At 39.3% G+C, this 20,679-nt stretch overlaps 1 protein-coding gene across 1 annotated transcript; it reads left to right on the top strand.

Annotated features, from left to right (window-relative positions):
- Nucleotides 1-1,325: 1,325 nt before the first annotated feature.
- On the top strand, nucleotides 1,326-17,043 carry LOC134208137 (guanine deaminase). Its single transcript, XM_062684206.1, has 4 exons — nucleotides 1,326-1,597; nucleotides 1,978-2,384; nucleotides 2,921-3,564; nucleotides 16,636-17,043. Exons 1-4 carry the CDS (start codon nucleotides 1,502-1,504, stop codon nucleotides 16,860-16,862), a joined length of 1,374 nt encoding a protein of 457 aa, XP_062540190.1. The 5' UTR covers nucleotides 1,326-1,501; the 3' UTR covers nucleotides 16,863-17,043.
- The last annotated feature ends 3,636 nt before the right edge of the window (nucleotides 17,044-20,679 follow it).

Here is a 20,679-nt window from a genome sequence, read left to right as displayed (position 1 = left end):
CCGTTATAATTTTTGCAATAGCTCTACCCTAATATAATCGATGTAAAACCACACATAAATTAAATAATTGCTAATTCAAGACCACACATAAAGTTTATTTTGACATATATTTTATTAGTAGTTCGCACGGAGAATGGTTATGTGTGCGCTGATATAAATCATAAGTAAAATGTATGGATTGTAGCCAATAAATATGTGTGGATTTTTAGTAGTGTAAAACCCTCACCATAATACGCAACACAGAGTTTGTTTACATACGTATTATGGTCCCCCCTTTTGATTTACATGTTCCATTCTCATATGTTCCTGTTGCCTATTATGGACTCCCCTTGTGTGCTAGTAATGGACCCTCTAACGTATTTACTTTTACAAATTAGTTAATATAACTTAATTTTAGTATCCCAAGCCAAAACAATTGCATGGAACAACTACCCTGATATGTGAAACAACTTTATCCAATTGAAGTTTGTAGGAAATCGCTGATTCCAGCGTTAAATTTTGGTTTTTGTTCAGGGGGTCCATTACTAGCACTCATTCCCTATTGCTCCGAATTAGTTTTTTCAGGGATCTTTGATATATTGTGTGAGTTGTTGTCCATCCTCATACTCAAAAATGATATGTTTATGATCTGACAAGGATTCTTCACTCGACATGCCTTTTTAGAATACTTGTAGAATAGATAGAGGGCAAGAAAACTAAAATATAAAAGACCCTTTTAAAAGTTTTTAATATCTGAACTTCAGAGCGTCACCCCCGATGATGGTATAATAATATATTCAAAACGAGTGAAGCTTTTCAGCTCTACTTGCTAGCTTTTAGATCTACGAAAAAATAAAGCTCACGGGCTTAACCTTAACCAGAATATGGATAAAAGTAAAAAAACGGAAAATGTACTGCGGGTAGTCTACTTGAAGGAGACAAAAAAAAGCATTAGGCATATTGCCTTAAGCAGTCGCGTATTTGCTTTCATCGTTGACTGTATTCCATCCGTATGACTGAGTTTAAAAGTTTTTTTTAATTTTATAAGCTGACAATTTACCTTTGTTACTTACTTGGGCTTAACATTATTCTTATGTATGCCCTCAAAGATAAAATACAAAGAAAATTCAAATAAATTTTATTGCTTCGTTAATTCAAGAATGTAGTCAAACAATTATGTTGCGCAACATCTGTGAAAGAAGTAGATCAAAGATTTTAGATGAACGAAAAAGCACTGGCTCACCACTACGCTTTATAAAACCACGTGAGAACAAACCAAACTATCAAGTATTCGTATTAGCTTCGATGATGGCGCACGACCACCACCACCGCATGGAACCGGCAATTTTTTATGCCACATACGGCCGTATCTTATAAACATATTCGCAGCCGGCAACGTGAAGCAAAACAAGCTTTATTGAATCAATTGCGTTCGAACGTTGGCGCGGTTCGGAAGTGCTTCACATTTCATTCATAAACCAGCTGTCGTAGTGCATTAAATTTCTTTCATTGACGGGAAAACATGGGAAAAGTGTTCTTCGGACAAATCGTACATTCCAAATCGTTCGATGAGCTGGAGGTGATCGCCGATGGATACATTGCCGTAAAGGATGGAATAGTAAGTATGAACAACGAGATGAAAAGGGTACAGAAAGAAGGTTATCACTTGTACAAGGCAATTGAAAATTAGATAGAAGACGCGGTGATAACGCAGACACTTCACGTTAAAAAACAGTACGCTTAAATGTATACGCCCTACAATAAAATAGAAAATCATCACATATTTTTTTCTAAATATATGAATCAAACGTAACATAATAAATTTGAAAATCCTTTTAAGATTCGTTTTTAATTTACTTCAAGAATGTATTCTAGTTTTACAAATCTTTTTATTGCTTATATTTTGTATTCTATTTTGGTCGCTTGACATTGCTGCCAAGATTCCAAAATACCATCATTATCACCACGTGATTGTTCTCGTTCCATTTTTTTTTGCAGATTGTTTCCGTGGGGCCCAAATCAAACTTCGAATCGCTCGCCGACAACGGCTCGTACGAGAAAATCGTTTTAAATGAGACGCAATTCCTGCTGCCGGGTTTTATCGATTGCCACATCCACGCCCCACAAGCCCCAAACATTGGCCTCGGCCTGGACAAAGATCTGCTGGGATGGCTCAAGTCGTACACGTTCCCGCTGGAGTCGCAGTACAAGGACGTTGCGTTCGCTCAACAGGTTTACAGCGCGGTGGTTCGCGATACGCTCGCAAGTGGGACTACTTGTGCGTGCTACTTCGCCACCATCTACAATGACAGTAACAAGGTGCTGACGGATGAAATTGTGCGTCAAGGACAGCGGGCTTTCGTAGGCAAGGTCTCGTCGAATCGTTTGTGTCCGGACTATTACATGTAAGTTGAAGAGTTCTGTAATCACTAGAGAGATTGCCACAAGAATTGCTTATTTATTTGCGCATTATCAATCCTAGTGTTGCTCAATTTTACTGAATTTATAAACAAATTATCTCTATAGGTTTAGCATTTTATCTTGACAAAAGTCAACAATTTGTTGGACATTGGGGATTAGAGTAAGAAAAGCAAAGATAGATTGTATACTCAACTGATGCATACAATGCTTGGAGTGCTTTTCGTTTGACCAGGTTTTTTCCTCACATAAATTCTTTTATCAATTGAAATTTGGCATTGCAAATTAAGTATGAACACACATTTTTAACCCTTTCGTCGCAATTGTCTATAATTTTACTTGGATAGCGTTACGCAGGCTGGTTTTTTAGTTGGAAATTAGAACACAAAATAACATAAAACAGTTTTATATACGTTTCGAGTAGAAACCGAACCGACAATGTAGCATTACAGCAACAAAGACACACACTTTTATGATACATCAGAAACGCAGTATTCAACTGATTCATTCGTTTCCATTTCAGTGAATCCGGAACGGAAGATTCCGTACGAGAGAACATCGAGTTCATCGAATACGTTCTGGAGAAAAATGTAGATCGAGTTAAACCAATAATCACGCCCAGGTTTGCAATCACATGCGACATGGAGTTACTGAAAAAGCTGGGAGAACTAGCGGAACGGTACAACTTGAACATCCAGTCGCACATTTCCGAAAACTTGGGTGAGGTAAATACCGTCAAGGAAATCTTCCCGAAGAACAAGCACTATTCGGATGTGTACGATGAGGCCAATCTTCTTACGAAACGCTGCGTAATGGCTCATGGAGTGCATCTTGAGGATGAGGAACTGAGTATGCTTAGTGAGAGAGGCACCTCGATTGCGCACTGTCCTTGTTCGAATACCAATCTGGGCTCCGGGTTGTGCGACGTCAAGCGACTGTTGGCTGCCAATGTGAAAGTCGGACTAGGATCGGATGTGTCCGGAGGAAACAGGATCGCTATCTACGATGTGATGCGAGCGGCTTTGGATGTTTCGCACCATCTGAATATGATGAAGAAACAGGATGTTAAGGGAACTGGAAAGGTGTCTCAATCGAAAGCGAATGAAGAGTACGTTCCATTGGATTACAAACAGGTCGTTTATTTGGCAACGCTCGGAGGAGCTGAAGGTAAGTGAACAGAATATGGTTAGATCAATTGCTTATCACATTTCTCACCAAACATGTGATTTGCATACAAACAGATTGATCAGCATGTCAATAATCTGCGCAATAATCAGTTTTAGAGACACTGTATTAATATCCCGAACAAAGTTGGATAACTTATTTATAACAAATTCTATTATCCGGTTATCTAACACTTTGATGATTGAGCTTGTTATCATTTAGGGTAAATTATCACCCAAATAACATTCTCACAACTCTTTGGCATTCGAAGTTTTTATTGTGGTTTTATTGCGGCAATAGTCAGTTTATGTTTATGTTTATGTAGTCAGTATATGCTCTTCAGTTTAGAAAAAGCATTCAATCCGCATAAATTAGTATTGATCTTCTAGCTGTTGTCAAAACCTTGAAGCAGATAATAAATTCTGGATAGTAAAAACTTGAAACACGGTTTTATTAGGGCAATCCATGCCTTGATTAAGCCCATCTGGGAAACAGCAGTAAAGCTTCTTAATGTTTGTTTTATTTGTCACTATGAAATAATTCTTAAAATAGTTTTGTAGCTATGAAAGTTACCTTCGAACCAATTGGCTTAACCTGAGATTGATTGGCTTTTATAATTGCTACATAAAAAGCCTCATAATACGCAAACTTTGAATTGAAAAAAAAACAAAAATAGATTCGCCCAACTTTTAAGTAAGAGCTGGAAATATAGCCTTGAAATATAATGAAGCTGCGTGCTTACTCACAATGTATATGCTGACATATTTCCAGCTACAATAATCATGAACATATCGAAATATGCACTTCCGAAATCGCGAGGTGGGAAATTGTATAGATTCTTAACATAGAGGAAATATAACATGGTGCGTAGACCCGTCTCAGTCTACTTAATCGTTTCACTTTTTCATTAACGGTGACACGGGAATCGGGCAACGTGCATTTACGTAGCCGACACAAACGATAAATAGCGGAGTGCATCATTTTGTACTTACGTGTAATAAATGACCAATTAGATGCCTCAATCCGTAACATCTATCCATATTCCCTTTGTTTTTTTCTGATCTACTTGAACTGTCAAATTTCCTCTAATTATGGTCATCATATAAGTTGAAAAATGGCCAACCGGCATTTATAACAGCCAGTCGATCTTCATGAATGTCATATCTAATTATTATGATTTTATTATTAATTTATAGTTGATTTTATCGAAGCGAAATAATTTGCACAAATGGATCACGAAAAATCACCTGGAATGCCATCGCCATATTCATTTCTCTACATTAGTAGAGACTTTGAATCCAAATATCTATTTAAACTGCATTAGATCCATAGTTATATACGATATTTTATGAACATTATATACGATACTTTATTTATAACACTTGAAAAAAACAATAATAGTAATTTTGCAGAAAACTTCACATTTAATATAAATTCGTTTTATCGAAAACTTATTGTTAAAACGGAGTTTACTGAGAGCGTATCAATTATATCGATGTTTCGCAACATATGACACAACAAATCTAATTCAGCACTAAAAATTAAGCCACCATACATATACTTTGTGTTAATAATTTTTATCGATAGTTAATTTATATCATTTGCATATTTAGTTATGGCATTTTTTGGTTTTGTAGATAGTAAACTTTAAATTATTTTGCAGAGACTGAAAGTATTAAATACTTTCAGTCTCTGCAAAATAATTTTTATTTTTTCATGTGATTATTTTAATAAACCTAGATCTAGAGAATTTTGCATGTATCGAGATCAAGTAGCTTAGAAATGGTTTTAAGTAATACCAACTTACTTTTAAAGTAGCTATCAAATCGATTTCGAAAGGTTTTCAATGCCGAGTTCGTGTTCATGTTTTGTCATATTCTGATTTTGAAGTCTGTCTTACATTAACTCTTCAAAACCATTTCAAGGGTGGGCCAACTAGGCAGATGCTGCTCTACAAGAGGTTTTGGTGTAAGCGATGAAGAAACAACTACCTTGACTAGGGTTTTATTGCAGTAGGATTCAAAAACTCTTGTAGTGAATCATAAAACCTAAAATGTTACTTGGGCAGCCAGCATAACAAAAATTATAACAGAATTTTTGAAATAACAATTGAGTTATCGTTATCGATGAGACCATATTGATAACACATTTTGTTATACATATTTTGAAAGCAAACAACAAGTTTATTTATAATTTAGTTATCAGTCATCATTGTTTTACCGACCAAAATAGTAAAATCTAAGCATATGCGGCATTTCAAAAACTTTCGTTTGAGCATTCGAAACGAAATTTCGCGGAATTTGAGTATGGCGAAATCTGATTTTCTGATTTCGTTTCGTATCGTTAAATTACAAAAATTTCGACAAAAAATCATACTTTTAACGAAATTAAACGGAATTTCGCGGAATTTCGAAATGAGTTTTTAATATTAAAATTTTTATTTCATGAAAAATTCGGCTGCGCCGCTGAATAAAGCCTTTCCAACTCTATTCCAAATTTTATACATATAAATTGCTTCACTAAATCTCACTACGTAATACATTTACAACATTACTTTCATTCTATAACTTCAGTAGACCCTCAAGATCCCTTAACTATTCAGGTCTATTACAGATTTCTTTACATTCCATTTGCAAATGAGATTAAATTACCAGGCTTTACAGATTCATCATGAAATGCGGAACGTTTTCCGGGGCGCTAGGCAATGCGAGGCAAGTAGGCTGAACCCGAGACTGTCCCGCATAATCCGGAACGTTTGGCCACTGTAACCTAATGCCTACATGCAGATAGCGTGATGGTGTTGCTAGAATAAGCGCATCCCACGGCTATTATTGTTAAGGTTCGACTCCCGACCGCAGCACAGCACAGAATTTTTCTAACCGTTCTCGCATGATGATGGATGAAAAATGCCTCTCACTATAAACAACGTAAAAGAATTGCTCGCCTAATATTTCCAACATACCTCAGTAAAAATTTAGAAAAAGTCGAGTTTTGTACTGCAATCAACAGCTTTCATACTGCTTAGATCTGTTGGAAAGACCATTTTGGAATTTTTTTACAGATTCAATAAATCTTCATTATTTGGTCGAAAATTTGCCTGGAATGTTAATTGAAATGGAGGATGGCACTTTGAATCTGTAATACTTTTCAGAATGGTGAACAGTTTTAATCAATATGAAATCTGTTGATTGCAGTTAAAAAATCGGCTTTTTCAATTTTTACTGAGGCCTGTTGAAAATTTTAAGCTATGAATAAGCAAATGTAATAAGAATCTATCTCAGAGTGCGCTGCGTTAGATTGAGTGAAACCGGCTTGTTTACATTCTAGTTTGATTTTTTGATCATCAAAATTATCTCAATATTTATTCAACACACCCTCATTTTCCATTGGCAATGGGTTTTTCTAAAGCTTATTTTTCTACTCTGACCAATCCTGTGTGATTTCGATCGAAATTAACGATTCCGGGAGTTCATAACCTTTTCTCGAAAATTGTATGTAACAAATAACCGGATTGATGTGGATTGCAAAGAAAAAATAATTTATCTTCAATTTCCATAGTTTCTGATCTCCCAAAAATTGTATTTTGATCAGAAAATGGGAAAATGTTCGAATATTTTTACACCCATCACGTTTTTCATAGTTTTCAATCTGACTACCAGATGTCGAAGCGATCGCTGATTTTCAAATAAATTTGCTTATATTTTTACATTGTTTATGGTGAGGGGCATACTTTTGAAAATGGTGAACCGGTTCAGAACTGATCTGTTACTGCTGTCCTTTTGTAAAATTCAGCTAGATTCTTCCTATGGCATTTGGGTAACAATATTTGACTCTAAAATAATAAACAAAGTTAATTTTCCCCGCGGATTTTTTTTATTCGTTTTTTTTTTTGCATTATGTGTATAATGCAAAAAAAAAACTATTCAATAAAAATTCCGCGGAAAAATTTCGTTTCGTTTCGTAAAATTTCGAATCAAATGGATATCGATTTCGTTTCGTTTCGAAGTCTCGGAAGTAAATCTGAATTTCGTTTCGTTGCGAACCAACAATAGCATTTCTAATTTCGTTTCGTTTCGTTTCGTCAGGAAAAAATGTGTTATCACATACCCTTAATAAAATCTACTTTACCGACTTCATCACGTAGTTGCCGGGACACAAACTCGATTCGAGCGACTGTAGTGAGCTCAATGATCTTTTCTGAGGAGTGAAGAGAGAAACAGTTGATTGGCGAAAGTACTTGGCCCAACACTGCCCCATCCTGGAGAGGAGGCTGAGGCTATGGCTAAAGTGGTGCCAGGTTCGGTATCTTGTACCAGAGCGATGGACAGGGGACGATGTCGTGGAGCCCCACGAATAATTTTCGTAGACGCTTGTTTGCGGATCTCCAAATATTCCACTCTTTTGGGACAAGCTCGGCTGCTGCCTTCGTGATTGAAGTCACAGTTGATGAACTTAAACTCTACTTGTAATCCTTCAAAACGTGGCTTTCAGTACACTTTTTAGAACGAGATTTTATGTGGCTGTTACGTGTTCCGTGGCCAAATTCGATGCGGTTGGTGCACACCGTCACTTTGCTGGATGCAACGTTTATAAGATGCGCATATGCGGGCGACAATTTGCAGTGTCCCGAAATTGGGAAAGCTAGATCGCACGTAGAAAAACGAAGGAGAAACTTCAAATAACAACATTAATGAGCGTCACACTTGTCCATACTGAAATCATAATGCGCAAACCGTTCGGGTCATAATGCACTGAGAAAATGAAGCGGTTAGTGGAAATGCCTATAGCTTACATTAAACTGATGTCCGTGTTTGCAATGCACGAAAGGAAAAGGTTGGTTCTAGTTCATTGTAACTGTTCGCGAATTGTTCTCGAGGTGATTTTAACACGGTGGTGGCTTGAGCGCCACTCTCGAAGAGAGACCACCGGTCGTGTTTTCTATTTGCCCGACTTTTACAGACCCTTTACCTCTGGGGACACTCGAACAGTCGCTGGCTCCAAAATTACTTACGCTTAATATTTACTTCCCCACTTCCCGCGAATTTCCCACCTACCTGAACTCGCTCAACCCGCTGAAAAGAGAACGGAAAGCAACTTTCGAAGCCAACTTTCAAACTGTAGCCACGGCAAACGCAATGGGAGTGAATTTTCCCAGCCCCGTGAAACGCAATACAACTAAAAACTCAAGCTAACTTCTTCAAATCACTAAACGACATTTAATCTCTAATTCGGGTTGGACGTACCGGCACGGAATGGAAAAAGAGCTAATCATGGCCATGAAATAACAAGCTCACATTCGGGCGCAGGTTTTTGCTTCTCGATGCACTGATGCGTTTAAATTACTCCACCGAGAAGATGGCGAAGGCGGCTGATTGGCTTTGCCGCAGATGCTGCAGATTGGCGTGCAGCGATGGAGGTCAAGCTCGAGCGATATGACCGAAACTAAAGATTCGGAGGGAGTGGCGGCTGGACGGAAGGTCCGGGTTCAGTCCTGCGTACGATTATTAACGACGTACGGGGACCGCACTCTCGGGAATGATCCACGAGAATTGGCTTACCTTCTACGGTTGATTGGCGACCGCCGAGTTTTTGCTTTTTGACGAGCGACTTCACTCCTCCTCCGTTTGACTACCTTTAACCCTTATGCGGCCAAAAAAAAAAACACACGTGGATGGCCGACAGGGTACCCGTGTTCCCATAAATTGATATTCTCATAACTTCAACAATTTTCAACCGATTTGGATAATTTTGACAGTTTTGGAAACAGAAACTCATATACTTTTTGCCCATTGTCAAGGTTCACAGCTTATGCCCATGGTTATACAAGATTTTTTGAAGTAAGGCTTAAGAGTCTACACGTGTAACCAAAGGCCAATCAACCAGTTTCAAATATGCTACAAGCTCTTTGTGCTTCTTAGAATTGAAGGTGTTCACAGTATATGCTTCGGGTAATGTAAAAATCCCTGAAATGAGGTCTAAGTCATCCGAGAAATCTCTGGAGTAAATCCTGAAGATCTACTCGCGTAACCAAAGGCCTATTATGCAAATTCAAATACGGTACATGCCCTTTGTGGTACTTAGCATAGAATGCGTTCACAGTATGTGAGTATTCACAGTATGTATCAGTATGTTCCGAGTCATCCAAAAAATCTCTGAAGTAAGGCCTTAAGGTCTACACTCGTAAGCATGGGTCTATGGACTTGTCTCAAAAGTGGTACATGCTTTTTGCGCATCTTGAAATCAAATGTGATCATTACATATGTTCTGCGCTATCGAAGAAATCTCTCGGATAAGTCCTCTGGCGCTTTCATTGCATATGTTCATGGTCATCCAAGAAAACCCTGGAAAAGGCCTTCAGGTCTACACGCGTAACCAAAGATCTTTCAGATTTTTTCAAAAGTGTTACATGCCCTTTGTGGTACATAGAATAGATTGCGTCCATTGCATATGTTTATGGTCTTCCAAGAAAATGCTAGAATAGGCCTCAGGATCTTCACACGTAACCAGATACCTTTCGGATTGTTTCAAAAGTGGCATATGCCCTTTGTGGTACATAGAATATACCGCTTTCATTGCATATGTTCATGGGTATCCAAGAGAATACTTGAACAATCCTCAAGAACTTCACGCGTAACCAGAGTTCTTTCGGCCTATTTGAATAGTTATACATGCCTTTTATGGTACGTAGAATAGAATGCACCCATTTCAAATGTTTATGGTCATCCAAGAAAACCCTGAAGTAAGGCATTAGGATCTACACCAGAGATATATCAGCCTGTTTTAAATTTGGTATATGCCTTTGGGGTCCATGAATAAAATGCGTTCATGGCATATGCTAATGGTCATCCTAGAAATTTATGGAGTAAGACTTCTAGGCTTACACGAATATCTAGAGGGTCTTTAAGGTTACTCCTTACGGAATCCAAGTTTCAAAGTGCTCGCGTTTTCGGGGGCACACCACTCGATACGGAAGCAACGCACAACTGTCATTTTTATTATTTCACGCATGCTGCGACGCAGCAAAGCTAAATCAACAAAAATGACAGTTGTGCGCCGCCTCCGTATCGATTGGTGTGATTGGTGAAGACAACTTCATTTAAGTAATATGAATGAAGTTTGTATACTACCTGGAACCAACAACAACAAGACAACAATAACTACTTGGAATGCTAATATATCAAGATGAGGTTTCACATCTTCAGTACATTCAAAGTTAATTGCCTATATGCCGGGTATCAAGCCACCCGGAGTGGAAATTAATTACTATGTCTGAAACTCGACTTTGCATATGCACGACATGTGATAGATTTAGTTCGGAAAGGTATTGGAGGGTAACCGCTCCTTTCGGTGGGGTTTGATCCCACGACCCCAGTTCGCATGACAGGTGCTTTCCCTACTAAGCTACGAAGGACCTCCGTCGTCCACCGCAGCTTAGCGGGTACTGATGAAACCAAATTCCCAGCACCAGGTACCAGCCGATCTCTCGGTCGTGGGATCAAACCCCACCGAAGGGGCGGTTACCCTCCAATACCTTTTCCGAACTAAATCTATCACATGTTGTACATATGCATAATCAAGTTTCAGACATAGTAATTAATTTCCACTCCGGGTGGCTTAATACCCGGCATATAGGCAATTAACTTTGAATGTACTGATCTCGAGTGGCGATCTCTCTTCGCTTGTGTGGTCGTGTTGGGATCTGACGACCAAACTGGCACAACCTCACACAACCCTACTTCATTGAGCGCCGTTGCTGATGAAGCAAGTGTGTAGGAGCCGGACATTATTAAATACTCATCCTACTTGGTTGACATTGTGTACAAAAATACATTTGAGAGAGTTAGTTCTGAAAATGTATTGCGAGAGATCGGCTGGTACCTGGTGCTGGGAATTTGGTTTCATCAGTACCCGCTAAGCTGCGGTGGACGACGGAGGTCCTTCGTAGCTTAGTAGGGAAAGCACCTGTCATGCGAACTGGGGTCGTGGGATCAAACCCCACCGAAGGGGCGGTTACCTCTAATACCTTTTCCGAACTAAATCTATCACATGTTGTGCATATGCATAATCAAGTTTCAGACATAGTAATTTCACATCTTGTTTATTCTTCAATAACTGCCCAGAGCTAATGACAACAACTTGAACTACTTGAAATGCAAACATATACCAATAGCCTTCCGTTCGTGGGTTGATCTGCAGATCATTCCTATATGGAGTTCATAGACTACCTAGTACCATGGTAAAAACAAAAACTACAGCAGACGTTCGATAACTGCAAGTCATTTAACTGCAATGCTTTTTAACTGCAATTCGATAGTTGCAACAGTTTTACAGTTATCGGACCGCTAAACTTCAAACCGATGTCAGACTCAAAAACAGCTGCATTGCGCTGCACATTTAGATGCACTTATATTGCATCTGACGCCGATTGACAACCGTTTGACGTCTAGAGTGCGTTGCAGTTATCGAACGGCATTTGATAACTGAAAAGTAAACATTTTGCAGTTATCGAACGACTACTGCACTAGGAATGCGTACATTCACTCAGATGAGGTTGACCCGATTTTGTCACTCCCAGATTTTGTCTAACCCGATTTTATCACGTTGTCGACCCAATTTGCCGCAAACAATAAGAATTTTCATGAAATAACTTTCACTGCCTGTTTCTTATTATGAATCATTTATGAGTACCTGTTAATAAGTTTGTAAGTCTCTTCGACAGAAAAATACGGATTCCATGCACGTATTTTGCCTTGCCTTAATTACGGAGCCCACGACAACGAAAATAACTACTTAAATTACAAACATATACCAAGAAGGGGTCTCACAACTTGTTTATTTTCAAACAACTACCTCCATTAAGGAGGTTGGTCCATCGACCTTGACTCTGTTTTATAGACTACCTGGAGCTCAAAACAACAACAAGAACTACTTGGAATACAAACATATACCAAGATGGGGTCACAAAACTTGTTTATTTTTCGATAACTGCCACCATTACGGAGATTGATCTACAGAACTTCGGTGGGGTTCGATCCCACGAAACCAGTACGCTAGACAGGTGTTTTCCCTACTAAGCTATGAAGGACCTCTGTTGTCCTCCGCAGCTTAGCGGGTACTGATGAAACCAAATTCACAGCACCGGGCATGTAGCCGAACTCTCGCAATATTCTCAGAACTAACTCTCTCATATAGGTTTTCGTAAAATGCCAACCAAGTAGGATGAGTATTTAGTATTATCTGGCTCCTACACACTTGCTTCACCACCAACGGCGCTCAATGAAGTAGGGTTGTGTGAGATTGTGCCAGTAGGTCTTTAGATCTCAACCCGACCACATAAGTGAAAAGAGAGATCGCCTTTCGAGTTCAGTACATTCGAAGTTAATTGCCTATGTTCCGGGTATTGAGCCACACGGAGTGCAAATTAATTACTATGTCTGAAACTCGATTATGCATAAGCACAACATGTGATTGATTAAGTTCGGAAAAGGTATTGGAAGAAAACCGCTACCTTCCGTCCCTCCCAGTTGTTCTTCAATAACTGCATCCGTTACGGAGGTTGATCCATCGACCTTGAATCTATGAAGTTTGTAGACTACCTGGAACTCACGACAGCAACAAGAACTACTTGGAATACAAACATATACCAAGAAGGGGTCACACAACTTGTTTATTCTTCAATTACTGCCTCCATTACGGAGGTTGACCCGCAGACCTTGACTCTATGGAGTTCGTAGACTACCTGGAGTCCTCGACAACAACAAGAACTACTTGGAATACAAACATATATCAAGAAGGGGTCACAAAACTTGTTTATTCTTTAAACGCTGCCTCCGTTACCGAGGTTGATCCCCAGACCTTGACTCTATGGAGTTCTAGACTACCTGGAGTCCTCGACAACAACAAGAACTACTTGGAGTACACACATATACCAAAAAGGGGACACGCAACTTGTTTATTCTTCGATAACTGCCTCCATTACGGAGATTGATCCGAAGTTCTTGACTGTATGGAGCTTGTAGACTACCTGGAGCTCATGACAACAACAAGAACTACATGGAATACAAACATATACCAAGAAGGGGTAACGCAACTTGTTTATTCTTCGATAAACGCCTCCATTACGGAAATTGATCCGAAGACCTTGACTTATGGAGTTCGTAGACTACCTGGAACTCACGACAGCAACCTGAACTACATGAAAAACAAACATATGCCAAGAAGGGGTCACAAAACATGTTTATTCTTCAATAACTGCCTCCATTACGGAGGTTGATCCACCGACCTTGAATCTTTGAAGTTCGTAGACTACCTGGAACTCACGACAACAACAGAAACTACTTGGAATACAAACATATACCAAGAAGGGGTCATCTTCTTCTTCTTATTGGCATTACATCCCCACACTGGGACAGAGCCGCCTCGCAGCTTAGTGTTCATTAAGCACTTCCACAGTTATTAACTGCGAGGTTTCTAAAGCCAAGTTACCATTTTTGCATTCGTATATCATGAGGCTAACACGATGATACTTTTATGCCCAGGGAAGTCGAGACAATTTCCAATCCGAAAATTGTCTAGACCGGCACCGGGAATCGAACCCAGCCACCCTCAGCAAGGTCTTGCTTTGTAGCCGCGCGTCTTACCGCACGGCTAAGGAGGGCCCCCCTCCGAAGACCTCGACTGTATGAAGCTCGTAGACTACCTGGAAGCAATGACAACAACAAGAACTACATGAAATACAAACATATACCAAGAAGGGGTCATGCAACTTGTTTATTCTCCGATAACTACCTCCATCACGGAGATTGATCCGAAGACCTTGACTGTATGGAGTTCGTAGACTACCTTGAACCAATGACAACAACAAGAATTACTTGGAATACAAACAAATACCAAGAAGGGGTCACACAACTTGTTTATTCTTCAATAGCTGCCTCCGTTACTGAGGTTGATCCACAGATCTTGACTCTATGGAGTTCGTAGACTACCTGGAGCCCACGACAACAACAAAAACTACTTAGAATGCAAACATATACCAAGAAGGGGTCACGCAACTTGTTTATTCTTCGTTAACTGCCTCCATTGCGGAGATTGATCCGAAGACCTTGACTGTATGAAGCTCGTAGACTACCTGGAATCAATGACAACAACAAGAACTACATGAAATACAAACATATACCAAAAAGGGGTCACGCAACTTGTTTATTCTTCGATAAACGCCTCCATTACGGAAATTGTTCCGAAGACCTTGACTTTATAGAGTTCGTAGACTACCTGGAACTCACGTCAACAACAAGAACTACATGAAAAACAAACATATTCCAAGAAGGGGTCACAAAACATGTTTATTCTTCAATAACTGCCTCCATTACGGAGGTTGATCCACCGACCTTGAATCTTTGAAGTTCGTAGACTACCTGGAACTCACGACAACAACAGAAACTACTTGGAATACAAACATATACCAAGAAGGGGTCATGCAACTTGTTTATTCTCCGATAACTGTCTCCATCACGGAGATTGATCCGAAGACCTTGACTGTATGGAGTTCGTAGACTACCTGGAACCAATGACAACAACAAGAATTACTTGGAATACAAACAAATACCAAGAAGGGGTCACACAACTTGTTTATTCTTCAATAACTGCCTCCGTTACTGAGGTTGATCCACAGATCTTGACTCTATGGAGTTCGTAGACTACCTGGAGCCCACGACAACAACAAAAACTACTTAGAATACAAACATATACCAAGAAGGGGTCACGCAACTTGTTTATTCTTCGTTAACTGCCTCCATTGCGGAGATTGATCCGAAGACCTTGACTGTATGAAGCTCGTAGACTACCTGGAATCAATGACAGCAACAAGAACTACTCGGAATGCAAACATGTTTTAAGAAAAGGTCATTGGATGACCCGGAACATATACTGTGAAAGCATTATATGCTAAGCACCATAAAGAGCATGTACCGTTTTTGAATTTGCACGATAGACCTTTGGTTACGTTAGCAGACCTTTAGATCTTACTCCAGGGGTTTTTGGAGACCCAGAACATATACTGTGAACACCGACTATTCTAAGAAGCGCAATGAGCATGTAATATATTTGAAACTGGTTGATAGTCCTTTGATTACGCGTGTAGACTCTTAAGCCTTACTTCAAAGATTTCTTGTATAACCATAGACAAAAGCTGTAAACCTTGAAAATGGGCAAAAAGTATATGAGTTTCTGTTTCCAAAACTGACAAAATTATCGAAATCGGTTGAAAATTGTTAAAGTTATGAAAATATCAATTTATGGGAACACGGGTACCCTGTCGGCCATCCACGTGGTAAAAAAAAATCAGATGCCCCTCCCCACGTCCCTCCTCACTGTATCAACGTGATTTTCTTACAGTTGCTACATTTTATGAAGTTCTTAGATGTCACCGAGTTTCAGCTTTCAGCTATAAAAATTCATTGAAATATCACCACTTGAAGTTGAAAAAGGAACACGGGTACCCCGTCAGCTGCATAAGGGTTAAGAAAGATCTCTGTATTCCACTTCGTGCCTACCCCGATACAGTTCGCTACTCGACAGGAGCCTTCCGAACCTTTAGACTGCAGGAGATGCGCTCGAAATAATCACTGGTTGCAAAGTTGGGCATTTATTTTGAACATAGCATCAATAATTTTATACAATTCTTCAAATAAAACATCTAAATCACAATCTGACATCAGAAGCTTTTGTGAGGTAGGGATACGGCAGGTATTTTCGTCTGTTCGTCATAGTCTCAAAAACCAATGAAAGAGACGCTTTTTTGTAAAACTCATACGTACCAAATCGTAAGCTCAGGAGAAACGTTCTGCTATAGTGAAGTTCTAGCAAATGTACGTTGCTTTCGTTGGTTTTAGCCCCTACGACGATGGACGGAAATACCTGCCGTGTCCCTACATACATTCTTTTTGGTAATAGGATGAGCCTCTAATCATTTCGTTGATTTTAGTTTTATAATCGTGATACAGCAATTTCTTAGTTTTATCACGATCGTTCCCTTTAGATTCTTTTGTAATTTTTCGTTCTGCAATATTTTCACAGCTATGGCCATCGGCGAAAAGGTAGGCAATTTTGTCCCCGGCAAGGAATTCGACGCCCTGCTCATCGACGTATCCGTGTACCCTACGAACCGATATCAACTGCCAGCAGCACTCACGAAAGATAAAACCCCAGCAGAGCTGCTACTCGAACTTGTCCAAAAGTTCGTCTACGTCGGCGACGATCGAAACATCACGAAAGTGTTCGTTGCCGGTCAGCAGGTCAAATAGTGCTTCCGCACAGCAACGAACCTCGAACCTGGACCTACCGCGACGCATACCGAATTCCATCATCGACGGAATTGAATCAAAACAATTGAATTAAACATATATTTTTATGTCTCTGTTTTATTTTGTTATGATGTAGACTTTTAAAGTCCGAAAATAAATATGTACATTATTCAATCACGAACGTCGGGTTCAAAACAGAAACAACAATGATTCTCCTTCTCTCGGCGGGGGACACGCCGAACGGGCTTTTCACAGCGTACAGGTAAGTAATTCAGACGCGCACGGGCGGGTATTGTCTCATCTTTGCGAAGCGGATAATCATCTCGCGGAACAACCATTGACGTAGCAAGGTGTGCTGAAACCAAGTTCTGCAAGCGGTAACGATGGAAAAATTAATGACAACAAAAAATGATGTGTCATTGGGCAAAACGTAACGCTCATTTTGATTATTGGTCAATGACGAGATAAATGTGGTTTAAGTACTGTCAGGCATCACAAGATATGATTGAATTTATTTAACATTTAGTTTTTCACATTTTTCGTCGCGAGAGCATCCGAAGTCGAGGTGAACAATACCCAGTAAGGTTCCACCATAGTTTGTATCGGGACTAGTAGCAAAAGACGCTAGTGAAGTGACCGCCTAAAATACTGCTTGTTTCCGACCAATTTGCTTCGTTCCCACCCAATCAGGGCGAAAACAGTGCGCAAGGTACCGCTCCCCGGGCCTGCAGAATCAGTGAAACGCCAGGCCCACTGATACACGGGCCGAGTTGCCGCCGGAAAGTTGAACCACGTGTCTTCAGCATCACCACGCCGGTACCCAAGCCGGTGCCATTAGTTCCCGCCGTCAAAGTCCGTCCCAGTGCATCACATCCATGTCGACCAACGAGCAACGGCCGCAACAGTGAAAAGTGTCCCTAGTTAATGATCTGCGCAAGTATGCTAAACCTAGAATAATCAATTTTTCGTGCTAGTATGATTATTTAATTAAATAAATTCCCACAATGTTACTACAAGTCAATTTATAGTAGTTCTTTAATAACTAAACAGAAATTTAGCATTGGTGTTTTTGTTCCCTTATCCATTGTTCGCCGATATCGAAAGGTAAGTGGTAAGTCAGTCCACCTAATTTATTAGGATTTATCAAGAGATTGCCCAACAGAAACGACCCTGTACAGTGCGCGTTGCGAGACCTTGTCTGGCACCTAAAACTCCTATAGAGCAGTGGTGCTCCCTAGCTTCATCAGCCAGGAGTTGCTAAAACTTGGAAGGTTCCCAATCCACTCACGATGAAGAAAATTCCTATCAGTTTCTAAAAAAATGTGGTGTTACTTAGGAGGAGCTACAACTTGGTGAGTCCAACCTGCTGAATGTACGGAAGCGAGTCAACGAGCTTTATGACTTCGTGAAAGACAAGCACATATGTATCCACATTAAGGTCACTAGCAATGAGCATCAGACCTCGCGTTTTCAAGGGCACTATTTTCAATATTGAAGCAACGGGCAGCTGTCATCTTTATTATTCCACGCTTGCTGCGATGCAGCAAACCCAAAATAAAATGATGGCAGTTATTCATTGCTTCTTTGTTGAGAATGGTGCATCTGAAAATGTGAGGTAAGAATTATTTGGATTCTGCACAGCATCACTTCCACAGTTATTAACTGCTAGGTTTCTAAGCCAAGTGACCATTTTTGCATTCGTATATCATGAGGATAACACGATCATACTTTTATGCTCAGGGAAGTCGAGACAATTTTCCAAAGCGAAAATTGCCTAGTCCGGCACCGGGAATCGAACCCAGTTACCCGCAGTATGGTCTTGTTTTATAGCGCTATGAGGAGGTATAATCATGAGTGAAAAATTACAAGTGAGAAACGAGTGGTGAGAAGTAAGATATGATAGATGCGAAGAAAGAAGTAGGAAATGAGTAGCGAGGAAAACAGAAGTAAGAGATGAGAAGTGAATAATGAATAATTCGGATGTGAGAAGCGAGATGTTGAGAAGCGAGAAGTGAGTAGTGAGATAAAAGACAGAAAGAAGAAGCAAGAAAAAAGGAGGTAGGAATAAAAATAGAGACACGAAGATAGAAGGAAGAAGTGAGATAAAGATAGAAGAAGAAAAAGAGACGAAGGAATCAAGAAGAAGAAATAAGAAATAAGAAAGATAGAAGGAGAAAAACGAAGAAAACGGAAGAAAGTAAAAGTAACCCTAGCAGCACAATTTAAACTGATTTGGTTGCAGTAAATCATTTATGACTAAATTTGGTTGATTATGAGTAATTTAAGCTTGTTTATAATATGTGTGCTCCTCGGCAAGAAAGGAGAAGAAATAAGGGAAAGGATGCAGGAAAAGGTAGATGGAAGAAAAAATAATAAGTAAGAGAAAGGGTGAAGGAAAAGGTAGAAGAAAAAGGGAATAAGGAAAAAGGAAATAGTTAAAGGAACAAAAAAATGAATCGAAAAGAGGAATAAAGGAAACGCGTCTTACCGCTAGGCTAAGGAGGACCTTATCCCTCTTCTTTCAGTTGTCACTTCTCATTTATCACTTCCCACTTCTCACTGTTCATTTCTTTCTCACATCTTATTCCTACTTCTCACTTCTCGCTTCCAATCTCCCATTTCTCATTTCCAAGCTTTACTTTCCACTTCTCTTTTCTCACTGTACACTACTCGCTTTTCACTTAGCACTTCTCACTTCTTTATTCTCAATTCCATTTTGTCACTTCTTATTGTTCACTTCTTACTCATTTCTAAGCAAGAAAGAAGGAAAAAGAATAAAGAAAGTAGAAAGAAGAGAGAGAAGAGAGAAGAAGAAATAAGTAAAAGGGTAAGGGAAAAGGTAAGAAAGTAGAAGGAAGGGGGAATAAGGAAGAAGCAAGAAGGAAATAGGAATAGGAAGAAGGAAGAAGAAGAAAGAAGGGAGCAAAAATAAGAAAGAAGGAAATTGGAAGCAAAAAAGATTCTCGGCACTCACCCCTCACTCCGCACTTTTTAGTGCTCACTACTCATTTCTCATTTAGCACTTCTCACTTTTCATTTCTGGTCTCAATTTTTACTTTCCACTTTTCACTTCTCATTTCTCACTTTCTTATTCTCCCTTTCTTCTTCTCACTTTTCACTTCTTGCTTCGAATTCTCATTTCTCACTTTTCATTTCTCATCTCTCACTCAGCACTTCTCACTTCTTAATTCTCACTTATCACCTCCTACTTTTTACATCTCACTTCTTACTTCATTCTTCTCACTTTTCTCCTCTCAATTTTCACTTCTCACATTAAACTTTTCATTACTCACTTTCCACTTCTCACACCTCACTTTCATAATTTAATTTCATTTTACCATGAATATTCTTATTCATTAAAATTGTTGAAAACTGAAAGCTTTCAGCTCATACTGATCATAACAGCTGTTCTCATGTGTCAAGGACACACAGACAATAGCTCAATTCGTCGAACTGATTGTATATAAGACTATGGGTCTGTGAAATTCAATCTGAAATACATATCTTTATGCATTTTAGAGAGGTGCACAGGGTTCTTCTAATGAGCAAAAGTATGTTTTATATATGTGTACGAATAAGAAAGAATAAGTTTTGGGTGTTACGCCCTTTTCAAATGTTGGTCTAGTAGTATCAATTCTCTATCTGCGTATACGCCTGGCAGATGTGGATACATAATTGAGTATCCCACTAAATAAAACAATAAATCTATGCATTCATTTTCTAATTTTGACTTAGCTCAATACTTATAACAGACTGCCTCTTCTGTTATTATAATTTTATTGGTCGCAAAACAGTTATTTGACTTTGAATAAGTGAA

The sequence above is a fragment of the Armigeres subalbatus genome, chromosome 1 (assembly GCF_024139115.2).
Source record: "Armigeres subalbatus isolate Guangzhou_Male chromosome 1, GZ_Asu_2, whole genome shotgun sequence".
NCBI lineage: Eukaryota > Metazoa > Arthropoda > Insecta > Diptera > Culicidae > Armigeres > Armigeres subalbatus.
Note: the sequence above shows the minus strand (reverse complement) of the source record. Positions and strands in the feature narration are given on the sequence as shown.